Below are 15,936 nucleotides of genomic sequence, written 5' to 3' on the forward strand. Positions count from 1 at the left end.
GTGTCGCGCTGTGAGCTGGCCACCATGCTTTCTCCATCACGATGAAACCTCCCTTCAAAACTGTGAGCTGGAAATAAACTCTTTCTACTTCTGGTTTTACCCCAACAACCAGAAGCAAACTGCTACAGGAGCCCTGGTGAGGAACAGAAGGAGAGTTAAGCCAGGCAAGCCCCTTCTTCAGCCTGTGGGCTCTTTCAGATGCAAAACAAAACAAAACAACAACAACAACAACAACAAAAACCAAAGGTCCAAGTTCTGTTCCCTACCCAGCCTCCTGGGTGGTTTATGAGTGCAAATTGCAGAGTTTGGGGTCAGGGAAATGTAACATTTCAGGTGTTCATATCGCTGTCCTGAAGCAGCTGGGGAGGCAGAGGAACTGTTAGGCATTATCTCGGACATTTCCTGGGCTCCTGTCCCTGGAGCCTGGTAGCATCTAATTCTCCTCCACCACTCTTTGCGCTGTGATACACAGCCTACCCCAGGCAGAGGGACAAAGCAGGAATGAGCTGGGAGACATCCCTCTTCTGGATGTCTGTTAGTGGGTGAAGGAGTTTGGGGGTCCCCTAGTCTTAAGCTCTGCTGTCTGGAACAGGTAACCGGGACATGAGAAGTAAGATACAAGAGAATTATCCCAACTCAGTCCCTCTTCCTGGACCTGATTTATGGTGGATGGACCTGAAGCTGGTTGCTGAAAGTCCCTGGATGAGGTCATGTCGTCCAGCCACTGTTTTCTTGGCATTTTCTAAGGCTAAGCTGTGGGCGCTGGCCATGGTGCTGAAGGGCTTTCTTCGTGGCAGGATCCTATTGCAAGACAAAAGCTTACTCCCAGAAATCCTGAGCTCAGAACAGGAGAAGGACCATGTGGACCCTCCCAGCATCTTTCCAGGGCACCACAGAACTCAGGTTACCTTTATCTTCATTGCAAAACGTTCATGGTCCTGGCCTTCAAACTGTAATCCACCTACTGCTGTTTCTGCATAATGGCTACCATTTCAACTCCTGCAGTGACCTAGTCCAGGACCCATTAAATAACTGAACAGGAAATTCTCAAACCTCAATGCTCGCAGTAACAGTAACTCAAATCCTCTCCTTACACCCACCAACCTTTTCCCAAAGATGCTGACAGTGGCCGAGATAAGAGTATTAAGATGTCATTACATTTTATTACCACTCCCCTACCTTTCCAGAGAATGGAACATGAGTGTTAGGGAAGTGACCACGGGTGAAGGAGTGCTTAGAGGTTACATAAACCCAGTGCAGAATTATCAGGCACCTGTGGTTGGACAGGCTTTGCCTTTTATGTAAAAAAAAAAAAAAAAAATGTTTGATGAGCAGAGTTCCAAGTGCCTTATTCAAGGATTGACAAAAGGGAAACAGACCTGACAGATAGATGAACAAGGATAGAGGGTGCTTGGGTTTCTCTTGATGTAAGATAACATGTTTTAAAGCCATGATTGTCATCTGGGTGTGAAGGGGGGAGATTGGATCTTGAGCACTAAGTGTTCAGAGCCTGGTTTAGGATTGCTTAAGTTGACTGGCATTAGAAACAGGATGAAGGACCTAAACAGAAATCCTCCATTCTCATCCTCACCAGCCCAGAGCCTCCTCCCTACCATCCTGTCCCTACTCAAGAATAATGCCAGATGGACCAGAGTGTGACCAAGGTGATGCTATAGGCCAGCACTGCCAGCAGGTAAATGCGGAAGAGCAGCCTGTCCAGCACGGAGCCCACACGCAGCCAGTCCCGGGCCACCTCTCGGATGTCATCCCGCTTCTCCAGGATGTGGCGGATGGAGGACAGCTCTTGCAGCAGCCCACGCACCGCCAGTGAGGCCTCCCTCCGTGGGGGTGGGGGAGGGCCGTCTGTGCCCTTCAGAGTCTTCTCCAAGTCCTCAGGTCCACCCACGTGGCTGCAATGGTTTCCCATGGCTGGAAGAAAAGTAGAGCATTGGTAGAGGAGGGAGGCCAAGAGAGTGGCCTGATCTGTTTCTCTTCTCAATTTTTTTTGCATATGTATTCAGTATATGTGTTTGTGTGTTCATGTTTTGTGGGTACACTGTGGGGGTACACATGCATGCATGTGGGAGGGCAGCTAAAGGTTGATCTCAGGCATCTTCCTCAATTACTCCAACTTACTATATATATATTTGAGAGAGAGAGGGAGAGAGAGAGAATGGGCTGCCAGGACCTCCAACCACTGCAAACAAACTCCAGATGCATGCACCCCCTTGTGCTTCTGGCTTATATGGGTCCTGGGAATCGAGCCAGGGTTCTTTGGCTTTGCAGGCAAATGTCTTAACACTAAACCATCTTCTCCAGCCCCCAACTTACTTTTCTGAGATAGGGTCTTTCATTGAACCTGGTGCTCATTGATTTGCTAGATGAGCTAACCAATAAGGCCTAGGGATTCACCTGTCTCTTGTCTCCCCAGTGAAGGGATCACAGGCAGGTGCCACCACATCTGATGTTTTTACATAGATGCTGGGAACCAAAACACATGTCCACAGTCTTGTACAGCAAGTCCTTTATGCACTGAGATATATCCCCAGTCCATAAAATTTCATTATGTACCTATAATCCTAGAACTCGGGGGATAGAAGAGGAGGATCAGGTGTTCAAGGTAAACCTTGGCTAGATAGTGGGTTTGGGTCTGGGTGACATGAGATTGTATTTAAATTCTGGAGAAGCTGATTGTTGAGCTGTTTGGGATGAGAACGTCTTAGAAATCCCTAGGTACCAGTGTTCACCTTCACCAGCTCAGGGGCTAGGGACTACCTGCTGGGCTTCCACTGGGCTTCCCCTTGGCCTCAGGTATGGGTCCCTCTCAGAGACACTCTCAGCCCGGGGGGCTCAGTTCCTGATACACCCGGCTTCCAGAACTCCCACCCTTTCCATCCACCTTGGCTGGTGAGTGGTGAGAAAGTGAAGCAAGGCTCCAGTTGACACCTTTGTCTGAAATCTTCGTGCTCCCAGCACCCAGTTCTCAGGCCCTACCCAGTCCCTGGCATGCCACGGCCTCCGGAAATGGACCCATTGAGGCAATCTCTTCCCTCCCTTTTTCCTCACCTGAGAAATCTTCAGTCTTAGTGGCTTGAAAGGTGCCTATGGGCCTTTGGGAAGTGGGTTGTTCCCCTAGGCAAAGCAGCCGAGCCATTCTCTCCAAGACCAGGCGCCTCAGCCAGGCAGGCACTGGCTGCTGGAGATCTTGCTTATGCGTCAGCCGCACAATGAAGATGGTCTCAGCCAGGCTGATCACCAGCAGGGCCATGCACACCACAAAGTAGACTCCTGTGCAGGGGAGACAGACACTGACAGAGGAGCAGGAAGGGGGCCAAGTCCTCACCAGACTGATCTCTTCTCGCAGGGAGGCCTTACCAATGAGGGGCGTGCCAATGGCTGTGGCTGGCAGCGTGTCAGACACAATGATGAGGAAAACTGAGTAGCCCAGGAGGAGTGTGATCTTGAAGGACACTCTCTCACCACTGTCTGGAGGCAGGTAGAAGCCCACGATGTCCACGACCATAAGCAAGATACTGGGCAGCAGCAGACTAACCGTGTAGAACAGGGGTCTCCGGCGGATGACCACCTGGGATCAGGAGAGCAGCTTGAGGAAAGAGTGGACCCACAGGCTCTGCACCTAGGAGCCAGAACCCCTCACTCCCTGACCTTTCAGCCTGGGTGGCTCAAGGAAGGAAATGAGCAGAGCCCCCATCCTGCCTCTCATTTCACTCCTGTGACTTGTCAGGATAGGTAACGGGGAATTCAGTTGAGGTTCCTCATGTCCTTCATAGAAGTTACAGGGGATGTATGTGGCCCTGGAATTGTCAAAAGGGCTAGAGAGGTCCTTCCCAGTGTGCCTCTTTAAGTCCCCCTGGTTGGAAGGTCTAATAGTTCTTGTCATGTCTCTACCCACAGCCACACCCACTCACATAGAACTTCATTTCTGCATAACAGTCGCTGCTTTCTATACTGAACTCCCGAAACTGGGTCAGCACCCCCAGCAACTCCCATTCTCCCTGATTCATGAAGACGCTCTTGTCCGACTTCACTTCTTCTGGCAAGCGCCACAGGGAGACGTTGATGTCATGGACTGAGAGAGAAGAAGGAAGGCCAGCTTTGAACTCCAGGACTTGTAGTCTGAGGGCCTATAAGAGTCCTCCCTCCCTCCCTCCTTTCTTCCTCCCTCCCTCCTTCTTTCCTTCCTTCTTTCCTTTTTTCCTTTCTCCCTCTCTTCTTTCCTCCCTCCTTCTCTTCCTTCCTCCCTCCCTTCCCTTGCTATGCATCAAACCCAGAGAAACTAAGAATGGAAGATGGCCAGCAATCATGTGAATCTTAGGTCTCAGTTCAGCCTCAGTTCCCTTGGCTACAGAGTGAAGCAATAGGACACATCTTGCCTGACTCATAAGCCTGTAGCAATTGCAAAGAATGTTGGGTGCAAACACAGCACAGTGCAAAGAACCATAGGAGGCATCCATTAGATCCCTCTCTGTCTTTCCACCCCCCCAAACCCTCTCTGTCTAGCCTACTTTGTTAGCGTTACCCATTGGGAACTGAATACAGCACAGCATCCTTTATCTTTGCCTTGACAGAACTTGTCTTTGAATAATTAGAAAAACAAGGAAAATCTCACTAATAGTACACTACAGATACATACATATCACATCTATATCCGCTAGATCTAGATCTTGCTCTATCTGCACCAGAAAAGATATGGATATCCATTGCAACGAAACATTGGAAAAGATCGACATGTCCAGTCAGGCTTGATGGCACATGCCTGTAACCCCAGCACAAGTTTGAGGCTACTTTGGGCTGCATAGTGAATTTGAAGGCAGCCTGGCTACAGAGCAAGAACTTGTCTCAAAATAAGGGAGAAGAGGGCTGGAGCATAAGGTGTTTGCCAGCGAAACTTAAAGACACAGGTTCTGTTCCCCAGAGCCCATGTAAAGCCAGATGTACAAGGTGGCACATGCATCTGAAGTTCATTTGCAGAGGCTAGAGGCTCTGGTGTGTCCATTCTCTCTCTCTTTCTCTCTCTCTCTCTCTCTCTCTCTCTCTCTCTCTCTCTCTTTCTCTCTCCCCCTCCCTTTTTCTCTCCCTCTCATAAATAAACAAAAACAAAAAATAAGGCGGAAGAGGGGCTGGAGAGATTTCTCAGTGGTTAAGGCATTTGCCTGCAAAGCCTAATGACCTGGGCTTGATTCCCCAGGACCCATATAAAGTCAGATGCGCAAGGTGATGCATGTTCCTGGAATTCATTTGCAGTGGCTGGAGGCTCTGGAATGCTCCTTCTCATTTCTCTTTCTCCCTCTCTCTCTCCCACCTTGCAAATAAAAAAAGAATACTTTTTTAAAAGTGGGGGGAGGGGGGCAGAGGGATGGCTTAGCGGTTAAGGTGCATGCTTGTGAAGCCTAATGACCCAGGTTCAGTTCTCCAGGTCCCACATAAGCCAGATGCACATGGTGGCGCATGTATCTGGAGTTTGTTTGCAGTGGCTAGAGGCCTTGGAATGCCCATTCTCTCTCTCTCTCTCTCTCTCTCTCTCTCTCTCTCTCTCTCTCTCTCTGCATGTGTGTGTCTCTAATAAATGAATAAATAAAAATAAGATCTTTTTTTTAAAGTAAGGGGGAAGTCTGGGAAGATAGATGGGGTTGCTCAGTGGATAAAGCTCTTGCAATGCAAATGTGAGGCCCGCGTTAGCCAGCCTCAGTAGACACAGATTAAAATGTTTGAGGAAGACATTTGACACCAACTTCTGGACTCCACACACATGTGCATAAACACGTCTGCCCACACATGCACCAATATGCATGTACATGCCAGAAAATTCTGCAGAGCCTGGAAGAGGAAAAGAGCCAACTAGCAGTGTATGAGAGTATGCATAGCATGGACTTCCCATAAGTAGACATGTGTGTACATAAACACACGCACACACACAGGTACAAATGCACAGGAAGAAGCTGCAGGAATATACCGAGTGACATTTGTGCTGATAAAAGTGGTTAATTCAGGCTGGAGAGATGGCTTAGCAGTCAGGGTGCTTGTCTGTAAAGCCAAAGGACTGGGGTTTGATTCCCCATTACCTATGTAAGGTGGCCGCATGCATCTGGCGTTTGTTTGCAGTGGCTAGGGGGCCTGGTGTGCTCTCTCTCTCTCTCTCTCTCTCTCTCTCTCTCTCTCTCTCTCTCTCTTTCTTCTCTAGTAATTTTTTAAGTGGTTAATTCTTGTCAGGTATAGCGATGCATGCCTTTAATCCCAGCAATTGGGAGGCCAAAGTTGGAGGATTTCTGTGAGTTCAAGGCCACCCTGAGACTACATACTGAATTCCAGGTTAGTCTGGGCTACAGCAAGGCCTTATCTCAAACAATAAAAGCAGTTAATTCTTGTACAGAGTTGTTGGGAAGACTAGGATTGAGGTGGTAGTTAAGGACACTTCTCCACAGTATGGGTTTTAATCAAGGAAATGATGGGTCACCACCATAATTTAAGTTTGATACAGTGAACCTCCCAGAGCAGAAATGGAGCCTGCCTTCTTGCAGTCAGGCTGTGTTCAGGCCCTAGGCCTCTAATGAGTACCCAATATTTTTTCACTCAGTAAAATTTCCCAAAGACCTTCCCTCATGCCCAGCACTGTGCTAGGAATCTAGTGACGGGCCAGCCAGAAATCATGTTCTGGAACTTCTAAATCTGTATCTATGAGAAGAAACACTGGACAAGCATTGACAAATAAAAAAAAAAAAGGTGCTAAGAAAATTGCACATCAGAGACAGCTAGTCTGGGTGGAGGGGGAGGAGGTCTCCCCAGGAGCTGAAACCTAGGGACAATTGGGTAAGTAGAGGGGTTGCCCAGGCTGAGCTTAGAGGGCAGATGTGGGAAGATGAAAGGGAGAGGGGTAGATGGCCTAGGAGAGGGAGAGAGCCTGCGATCGAGAAGGGTCATGGAGGCTGGGCCTCCAGAAGAAGGACTGGTGTGACCGCAGGGAGCATGAGGCAGCTGAAGCCGGCGGGGGCAGGGCCAGGTCAGGGAGTTGGACTGCGTCCCAGGACTGCTGGGAAGCTGTTGAGAGTTTTAAAGCACACAATCAGATTTGCATTTTAACAAGATGCTGTGAGGAGCATGAAGTGGAAAGAAAGGAGGGCATGGGAGACCAAGTGGGTGCTCACGCAGAGGCCTGGGCAAGAGCTGAGGGTGGCCTGGCTGCAAGGTGAAGAAGGTGGGTAGATCTGAGAGACATCTCCAGCCGGATCCTGTTTAGGACACGGGAAAACAATTGTGTCCCTCACTGACTGCCTTGCTGTCACTTAACAGTCCCACGAATCCTTACACCAGTCAGGGAGGCGGTGAGGGTGGAGGAAGAAAAAGCAGGCTCGGTGGCATGAAGGCCAGTGCCAAAGCATAGATGTCAGTGGCAGGTGCTAGAGTGTGCAAGGCCCTGGGTTCAATCCTTAGCACCTCAGCAAACCAAAGCAAAGCAAGCAACAAAGAAAGAAAGTAAGCGACAGAGCCGGGCACAGATGTACACACCTCTTATTCCAGCACGCAGGAGGCTGAGGCAGGAGGATGGAAAACTCGAAACAAGCCTGAGCTACATGATATGATCTCAGGAGGAGAAAGGAGGGGAAGGGAGGGGAGAAGCTGCAGCTGGGGTGCAGAGCATACTTAGTGAGTGTGATGCCCTGGGTTTGACGGGAGGAAGGAAGGAAGGAAGGAAGGAAGGAAGGAAGGAAGGAAGGAAGGAAGGAAGGAAGGAAGGAAGGAAGGAAGGAAGGAAGGAAGGGGAAGGAAAGAAAGAAGGAAGGAAGGAAGGAAGGAAGGAAGGAAGGAAGGAAGGAAGGAAGGAAGGAAGGAAGAAAGAAAGGGAAGGGAAGGGAAGGGAAGGGAAGGGGAAGAAGGAAGGAAGGAAAAGGAAGGAAAGAAGAGGAAGGAAGGAAGGAAGGAAAGAAGAGGAAGGGGAGGGAGTGAAGAATGGGAAAGGGGGAAGGAGAGGGGGAAAGAAGAAGAAGAAAGATGAGTGCTGTGCTCAACAAGTGAAAATTCACCCTAGAGCCTGACCCTGGTGTTCCTGAGACTCGAACCTGTGTCCCAGCCCTCACCCAAGCACACATACTCACTGGTGTGCAGCCAGCTGGTGAAGGTCAGTGAGCAGTTCTGCACGTCGAAGGGGAAGTTGTAGATGTCCAGGCTACAGGCTGTCACCACCTGCAGGGGCTTGTAGTTCTGGACCTTGCCCTGATGTTGCACGTATACATATGGGATGCTTGGTGACTTCCCCACGTCCACACTGGCCAGGGAAGAGGAGTCAGTTTGGGGGCTCAAGAGAAAGGACCAGCCCTAGAAGGCTGAAAATATTTATATAGCTCACCAAAAAAAGAAATTCAGGGAGGACGACTGGGGAGATGGCTTAGTGGCTAAGACACTTGCCCACAAAGCCTAAGGATCCAGGTTTGATTCCCCAGAACCAATGTAAGCTAAATTCCCATGGTCATCCATGCATCTGGAGTTCATTTACAGCGGCTGGAGGCCCTAGCATACCAACGCTATCTATCTCTATCTCTGTCTATCCACCTATCTCTCTAATAAATCAATTTTTAAATGAAATATTTTTAAATGAAAAAAAAATAAATTCAGGGCAGACAAACTGGATGTTTTAATCTGGTCTCGGATTCTCAATATTCTTACTGATCTGAGCCTCCTGACTTCCCTTGTCAAGCAACTTTCTCGACAATAAAGGACAACTGAGCTGTATCGGCAGTCCTCCTTCCCCTTTCTATCTGTATCTCCCCCACATATTTTCCTTGCCCTTGAACTCAGAAGTCCAGTTGGTGGTCCTTGGATGAACCCACGGGTAGAAACCAGCTCAGCTGGCTGAGGTCAATAGGACCCTGTTTGGCTGTTGGGCATAGGCTGGTGTGACCCCTTCATCCTGGAGCCAACTGTGGTCTGTTAGGCACACGTGAGGCTTGAGAGGTTTGAACATGTTCCTTGGCTCCAAATCTCCTCTATAGTTTGGAGTACTAGCTACCATCAGTGTTCCTTTTTTTTCCAAAAACATAACTGTCCCTTCTGCAAATGCAGCTGTCTGTCCTCATGAATCTATCAGAACTCAGTGTGAACTCGCTCACTGGCTTCTGTCCTCATAATGGGAGCCCTGGTACTCATAAGCCCAGAGCTTCAACACCCAGCATGGAGAGCAGGAGACTGATAAAAGAAAAGAATATGGGCTGGAGAAATGGCTCAGCAGTTAAGGCACTTGCCTGAAAAGCCAAAGGACCCAGGTTTGATTCCCAAGTACCCACATAAGCCAGATGCACAAAATGGCACATGTGTCTGGAGTTTGTTTGCAGCAGATGGAGGCCCTGGTGGGCCCATTCTCTATGTTCCTCTCCTCTCCTCCCCCCCCCTTTCTCTCTCTCTCCATATATATATATATATATATATATATATATCTGTCATATAAATAAATATATTAAATAAATAAAAGAAAAATGCCTTTGATCCAAGTACTTGGGAAACCAAAGTAGTAGGATTGCTGTGAGTTTGAGGCCAGCTTGAGACTACAGAGTGAATTCCAGGTCAGCCTGGGCTAGACTGAGACCCTACCTCGAAAAACAAAACAACAACAAAAAAAATAGGAGGCCTTGAGCACACACGAACTTGATCGATAGCCTACAAGCCTGGCTGGGCCAGCTCAACAGCTAAAGCAAGGTTCCTGTCCTCCACAGCCTGGCCCCAGCCTGACGAGAGTACTCACAACTCGTTGATGAGGATATCAGGAACCCAGATGCTGTCTGTGGGGATGGACAACTTGGTGATGTTGTCAAAATCCTCAGGGTTCCACTGGAGAAACTCATCCGTCCAGAACTGTGGGAAGAGAAAGAGTCATCAGAGACACCCTCAAGCTTGCTGGGGTTGCCTTCATTCACGTGGTCTACACCTGCCATGCTCAGGCAACAGACGGGGTACCTTCTTGAGGGGAGATCTGGATGTCAGCCCATCTACATCACTCAGTGGAGACTGAGATAATCCATCTTTCTATAACTCCTACTCTCCTTGCATAACCACACAGGCTGATGCAGCCCCTTCTAGGGAAGGCATGCACCCCCCCCCCTCATCCCGAGGATCTAGAGGCGGGACTTAGGCCAGGTATACCAGGGAAAGGACCTTCACCCAGCACCTCTTGTTTGGGTCCCTTCCCATGAGGTAGGGTGTGCTTTCTTAAGCGAATCTTCTATGAGGTGGAAATGGAGCTATCTGATAGAAAAGAGCCTTCCTCTGTCCCACTCCCTGTCCCATGCGCTGCAGGTGGTGGCAGAATAGGACCATGGCAGTGGCAAAGGCTTTCACAGAGACCTGAGCACATGGGCCTCTCATGCTTGCCATCCGAGAGCTCCTTCTGGCCTTCTATCTCTCTCTTCAGCCACTTCTGTTTCCTCTCTGCTCTGATGTCCTCTTCCAGAATGCGAGGGGCTGTCACCAAAGAACCTGTCTGTGGGCAGCTGCCTCTCCTGTTTGCCTCCCTTTCCCACCAGCTCAGGGCCAGAGCACTGCCAAGACCTGAGACACACACGCCAATGCCTGGCCCATGTCCATCCAAACCTGGACAAGTGGCATCAGGGCCGAGCTGCGAGGGCTGAGTAAGAGGAACTATCCAATTTCAATCATCCAATTGACAAGTTGTCCAATCTGGCTTCACACAAGCAAGGACTTGCTAGAAGTCAAAGCTGTTTGCTTAAAACAGAAGTTTTGCCTTGTGAATTCCAAGATTGGAGATGGCCCTTCCACAGGGATTGGGCTAACACTTGTCTGGGATGCTTTAAAGAATTTGAGAAAAAAAGAAGAGAGTTGGGGTATCCCACACATCTCATCCTGCCCTGAGATGGGAAAATTCAAGACTCTTGGATCCTGCACCATGTGTGCCTCTGAAACTGTCCCCCACCTTCCTCACTAAGGCTGCTGAGATTCCTGATCTGTTGAGAGGTAGGTCCCTCCTGTGCTATCCCAGGAAGCAGGGGGGTCAGGGGCTGGTCTGCTCACCTGCCGGTACCAGATGTAGGTGGTCAGTACCTGGTTCTTCTCATCCTAGGAGAGGAAAGGGAGCTGACAGGTGCCCCTCCCCACTACCCAAAAGGGAACAGGCACGCCGAGGGCCTCTTCCCCGGGAAGGGAGGGAAAGGGTCACAGAAAGGGGACAAATGGAGCTCTGACCAAGCAGTTTATAAGGGCACAATGGGAAAGAAATGAAGTGGTTTCTTTTCAACTTCAAAGACACATAGATATACAAATTATGTGTGCCTTTTATTATTACTGTTTATTAGTATTAGGATGTATTGAATGAAAAATTCATTGCTCAGGCTGGAGAGATGGCTCAGCAGTTAAGGTGCTTGCCTACAAAGCCAAAGGACCCGCGTTTGATTCCCCAGGACCCACCTAAGCCAGAAACACAAGGTGGGGCATGCATCTGGAGTTCGTTTGCAGTGGCTGAAGGCCCTGGTGTGCCCATTCTCTCTCTCTCTCTCTCTCTCTCTCTCTCTCTCTCTCTCTCTCTCTCTCTCTCTCAAATAAATAAGAATAAAAATATTTAAAAATCAAAATTCATCACTCTCTTTTCCCCACCCAATTCTACATATTCTCTCTCTCTTGTTTTTCTCTTATACTCTTTCTCTCTCTATCACACTCTCTCTCAATTTCTTCCTTTCTCCCTCCCTCTCTCCTTCCCTCATGTGGTGTGCAAGCATGTAGAGTCCAGGACACAACCTCATCCATGTCTTTTTTGAACTGTCTCTCACTGGCTCTGAGCTCATCAGTTAGGCTAGACTAGCTGGTCAGTGAGCCCCAGAGATACCACCATGCCTTGCTTATTTTTTTAATGTGGGTCCAACAGGTAGCCTAGGCTGGCTTGGAACTCAATATATTAGCTTGGCTGGAAATCATGATAAGCCTCCTGAGCGCTGGGTTCATGGGAGTAAGCTGCCACAGCCATTCCAAGTTTCCCTTTCCACCTTTCTTCCCAACGGTATCCTAAATGCCATGATTCCTTACTGTACCAGGGTGGGCACATTAACTGACAGACTGTGAGGTCAGGTACCATCTCCCTGCACCAACACAGCTCTGAAGTGGCCTTCTTGATTATCTCCTCACAATGTCTGGCTCCTCTGCTGGGCAGTGCACCCCATCCTGCTATGGCCATTGATTAATCGATTATTCTATTAATGATCATTTATCTCCTGTCACTATTCAGCGACATCCACCACGTAACAGTCCGTGTAAGGCACTAAGGGCATAGAGATGAATAGGACAGTCTTCCCCCATACACAGCTGACATGGGAGGATGGACAATCCCATGCAGGGAGCCACCACAGCTGGGCGTGGGGGTGAGCCACACAGGTGGCCCAGGTTTGTTATGCAGATACCAGACCACAGGCACTAGGGTTCTTGAAGCCCACCATGGGGGTGACTTGGCCTCACATGGTGTCTCCCACCCCCAACAGGTCAGGGACAGCTGACGGTTGAGCTCACCACACTGAGGATGGCGTAGATAATGACATCAATGGAGATGGTGGTAGGCTTCCTCCAGTCCAGCACGGGCCGCACCCCCTTCCTGTAGTGGGCCAGGAGGTGATCCGACAGCCTGAGCAGAGCAGGCCTGCTGGTGTTGCTGGCCTGAGGGCCTCCCCTCTGCCTGGCTAAGGAGAACAGTTGAAAGTGGAAGCCAGAATCTAGAGTCTTCCCCTGGTTCCCTTACCTTGGTTTGGAGCCTATTAAAGAAATGCACCCCCACTCCATAATATCCCCAGGTCCTGCCACAGTTGAAATGCCCACGTCCACAGCCTTTTGTCTGGAGAGACCCCTGCCAAGGTTATAATGGATGGTCTTATAGGAGTGTCCTGTGTGCTCATGGGTAGCAGGGAGCTGGCTTGTGGGGGGTGGTGACAGGAGACAGGTAAGGGCAAGAAAGGTGTGGAGAGGACAGGCATGGGGAGAGAGGCCTGGAAGCTGCGGGAAGGAGGGCCTGGTGGGGTGTGACGCTGGCAGGTGAGATGGTCACATGAAAGGGCGTGCACAGGGTCTAGGGCCACTGTTTTCACCAGGCTTTCTCAGCCACAGTCAGGTGACAGCACACGCACACGTCAGTGTCACTTTCTCCACCTCAGCCTGCAGGTGGGCCCTCCATGAAAACAGGCATCCCCCCTCCTCACTGCCAAAGCCAAGCATGCCATGGAGAGGATTTTCTGGGTCCTCTTCCTAGGGTGGCCAGGTATGTAAATGGGACAGAACTAAGAAGAAGGTCACTGTAAATGTGGAAGGGGCAAAGAGGAGCCCAAACACTCTCAGGCCAGGAAGATGCAGGTAAAAAAACACAATCACCTTTGTGACAAGAAAGTTCAGTGTCTGGGTTCTGGTCCTAGTCCGTGATGATTTCCTGTACTTTCTATACACACACTCCTGTACAGACAGCAAGGAGGACAGACTGCATGGTGGACTGGTTCTCACAGACCAAAAGTCTCAGAAAGACTGGCTTCTAAACAACACTACTGGGCTGGAGAGATGACTTAGCAGTTAAGGCATTTGCCTGTGAAGCTTAAGAACCCAGGCTCGATTCCCCAGTACCCACGTAAGCCAGATGGACAAGGCAGCACATGCATCTGAAGTTTGTTTGCGGTGGCTGGAGACCCTGACATGCCCATTCTCTCTTTCTCTCTCTCTCTCTCTCTCTCTCTCTCTCTCTCTCTCTCTCTCTCTCTCTCTCTCTCTCTCTCTCTCTCTCCCTCCCTCCCTCCCTCCCTCCCTCCCTCCCTCTTCCTCTCTCTTTCTCTCTCTCTCTCAAAAAAATAAGTAAAATAACACTGCTTCCTAACATCTTGCCTCATGCATGTCATGGCATGGCAGGTCGACAGCTTCCTCTCCTGTGTCTCTTCCACCCATCTAACAAGTTTCTTTTCTTCCTAGAATAACAGACATGGGCACAGACAGAAGGAAGCCAGGGGTCTGTTTGAGGAATGTGGGGTATTTATTTGCTTTGCTTTTGAAAAAGGATCTAATGTGGCTCAGGCTATTCTTGAGCTCACTACGCAGCCAAGAACGGCCTTGAACGTCTGCTCTTCCTGTATCCACCTCCAAGTGCGCCACCATACCAGTTTATGTGGTGCTGAGCATTGAACCCAGAACTTAATGCATGCTAGACAAACACTCTACCAACTGAACCATATGCCCAGCCCCAAGAGACTACTTTTTTGATCGTGTGCTTTAGGGTGGTATCCATACCAAGTCATCATTTCAATCTCAGAACAATCTGACAGAGTGGCTGGCATGACAGCCCATTTCACAGCCGAGGACCTCCAAGGCTCAGGAGTGTGAATACAATGCCCTGAAAGTGGAAGAAATTGACATTCAACCCCGAATTCCACACACTGCCTGGGGCTCTGGCCTGCTTGCGGAGCACCTGACCGATGCCAGTGAGCTCAGCAAGACAATAGCGAGGACAGGCTGGGTAATCCAGCTGAGGCAGTGCAGACACTGCATGCAGCTTGTGTGGGCCTCCCGCACCTCGCTGTCCCAGTGACAGTTGCTCCTAGCCTTCACATCGGTCCCACCCTCCTGCGGGACCGACAGCTTTTCACTTTGCCTCAACGTGCTTCAAGCCCTCTGCGTAGGAGATGAAATCTTCCTGTTGAGTTGACCATGGTCTGTAGCAGACCACACCACGTCATTTTGTGGCTGAATGCCTAGCTTTCCAGAAGCTCAAGACGGGTTGGGGCAGGAGGGGGGAAAGAAGATTGGTGTCCTTGAAGGGTAGTCCTGGAAAGAAACTGGAGGGAAGGAGGGCTCGCCAGACCCGTGCAACAAAACCAGAAAAGACAAGGAAACAACACAAGATTCCTCCTGCCTACTGGCTCCCATATGTTGTTGACAGGCTGTGTGGCCTTGAGGGAACCACTCCCCCTCTCTGGGCAACAACTGGGCAAATGAGCTCAGTGTTTCCTTGCAGCTGTCATTTGAGGAATTTCAGGGCAAAGAGAGTAGCCCCCATCCTGACACAGGCCTGTGGATTTCTTGAATTTCTTCTCCGGTCTCCACATCCCCAGCACTGGGATTACAGGCGTACACTACCGTGCCCAGTCGATGCAAGGCTGGAATCAAACCCGAGGCCTTGAGCATGCTAGGCAACTCATTCTATCAACTATGCTACAGTCTTCCCCTAAGTATTTCTTACAGACAACCCTTCGCCCCCTCTCAGCAGGGAGCTCACCCTGGGCTCAACTTCCCACCCCATCTAGCTTGACCGCTCTGCCTCAAAACACTCTCCTTGGAGAGCGCAGGGCTTCCTGCCGCCCTATGGCTGCCTCTATTTGCTCAGCCCTTGGAGAAGTGGGGCTGTCTCCCACCTGTGCTCGCTGTTTCCAGAGGTCCCTTACCTTCTCCCTGTGCCAGGAGCATGGGGAGGAGCAAGACCAGAAGTGCCTGCGGTACCCACAGCAGCATGACCAGCTTCCCACTGTGCTGGGGCCTCAAAGTAGCCACTCAGGGTGCATCTCCAGGACGACCAGCGCGCCAGCCTTCTGCCAACCTCATGTCCCAGCAGCCTGCCTCTCCAACTGCTGCCTGTGCCTTCTGAGACTGCAGCCTGGCACTCCCAGGCCACCAGAGTTGGGGAGCCGCCAAGTTTTTCAGCAAGCAGCCCTTCAGCTGGCTCAGGTTTCAGGGCGGGGAGGAAGGGGAGGGGACATGGGGAAGGGAGCCCTGGGGCTGATGTCATGAGAGGGAGCCCAGCCCGCCCATTCAACCAGGTGACTTAGCCACATACCCCCAAGAACTGATTTGGGGGACAGGGCCTGATGGATCTGCTGGCACAAAGGGAGGTGCATGGGCTGCTGCTGTCACTCATGTACCTTGGCAGGAGTGACAGCAGTGTGCTCCTGTGGCACTGGATACGCTGGA

The 15,936-nt window shown here is 50.3% G+C and overlaps 1 protein-coding gene across 2 annotated transcripts; it reads right to left on the reverse strand.

The window, feature by feature from the left end:
• Nucleotides 1–1,336: 1,336 nt before the first annotated feature.
• Htr3a (5-hydroxytryptamine receptor 3A) lies at nt 1,337–15,480 on the reverse strand. Of its 2 annotated transcripts, XM_004666457.2 has the most exons (9): nt 15,414–15,480; nt 12,517–12,683; nt 11,035–11,079; nt 9,752–9,861; nt 8,112–8,281; nt 3,930–4,090; nt 3,376–3,586; nt 3,067–3,288; nt 1,337–1,929 (listed from the first exon to the last, which is right to left on the reverse strand). In XM_004666457.2, the coding sequence occupies exons 1-9, from the start codon at nt 15,478–15,480 to the stop codon at nt 1,628–1,630; spliced, it is 1,455 nt and encodes a 484-aa protein (XP_004666514.2). In that variant the 3' UTR covers nt 1,337–1,627. The 2 variants fall into 2 exon arrangements, with proteins under 2 accessions (XP_004666514.2, XP_045001843.1); XM_045145908.1 differs by having other exon boundaries at nt 3,067–3,586.
• Nucleotides 15,481–15,936: the final 456 nt, after the last annotated feature.

Source organism: Jaculus jaculus, chromosome 3 (genome assembly GCF_020740685.1).
Source record: "Jaculus jaculus isolate mJacJac1 chromosome 3, mJacJac1.mat.Y.cur, whole genome shotgun sequence".
Taxonomy (NCBI): domain Eukaryota; kingdom Metazoa; phylum Chordata; class Mammalia; order Rodentia; family Dipodidae; genus Jaculus; species Jaculus jaculus.

Coding starts and splice junctions, on each gene's coding strand:
- Htr3a (XM_045145908.1), bottom strand. CDS start 15,480: ATGCTGCTGTGGGTACCGCAGGCACTTCTGGTCTTGCTCCTCCCCATG. Junction 11,080..12,516: donor TCTACGCCATCCTCAGTGTG/GTGAGCTCAACC, acceptor TTCCTCTCCTAG/GATGAGAAGAACCAGGTACT. Junction 8,282..9,751: donor GATATCCTCATCAACGAGTT/GTGAGTACTCTC, acceptor TTCCCTGGCCAG/TGTGGACGTGGGGAAGTCAC.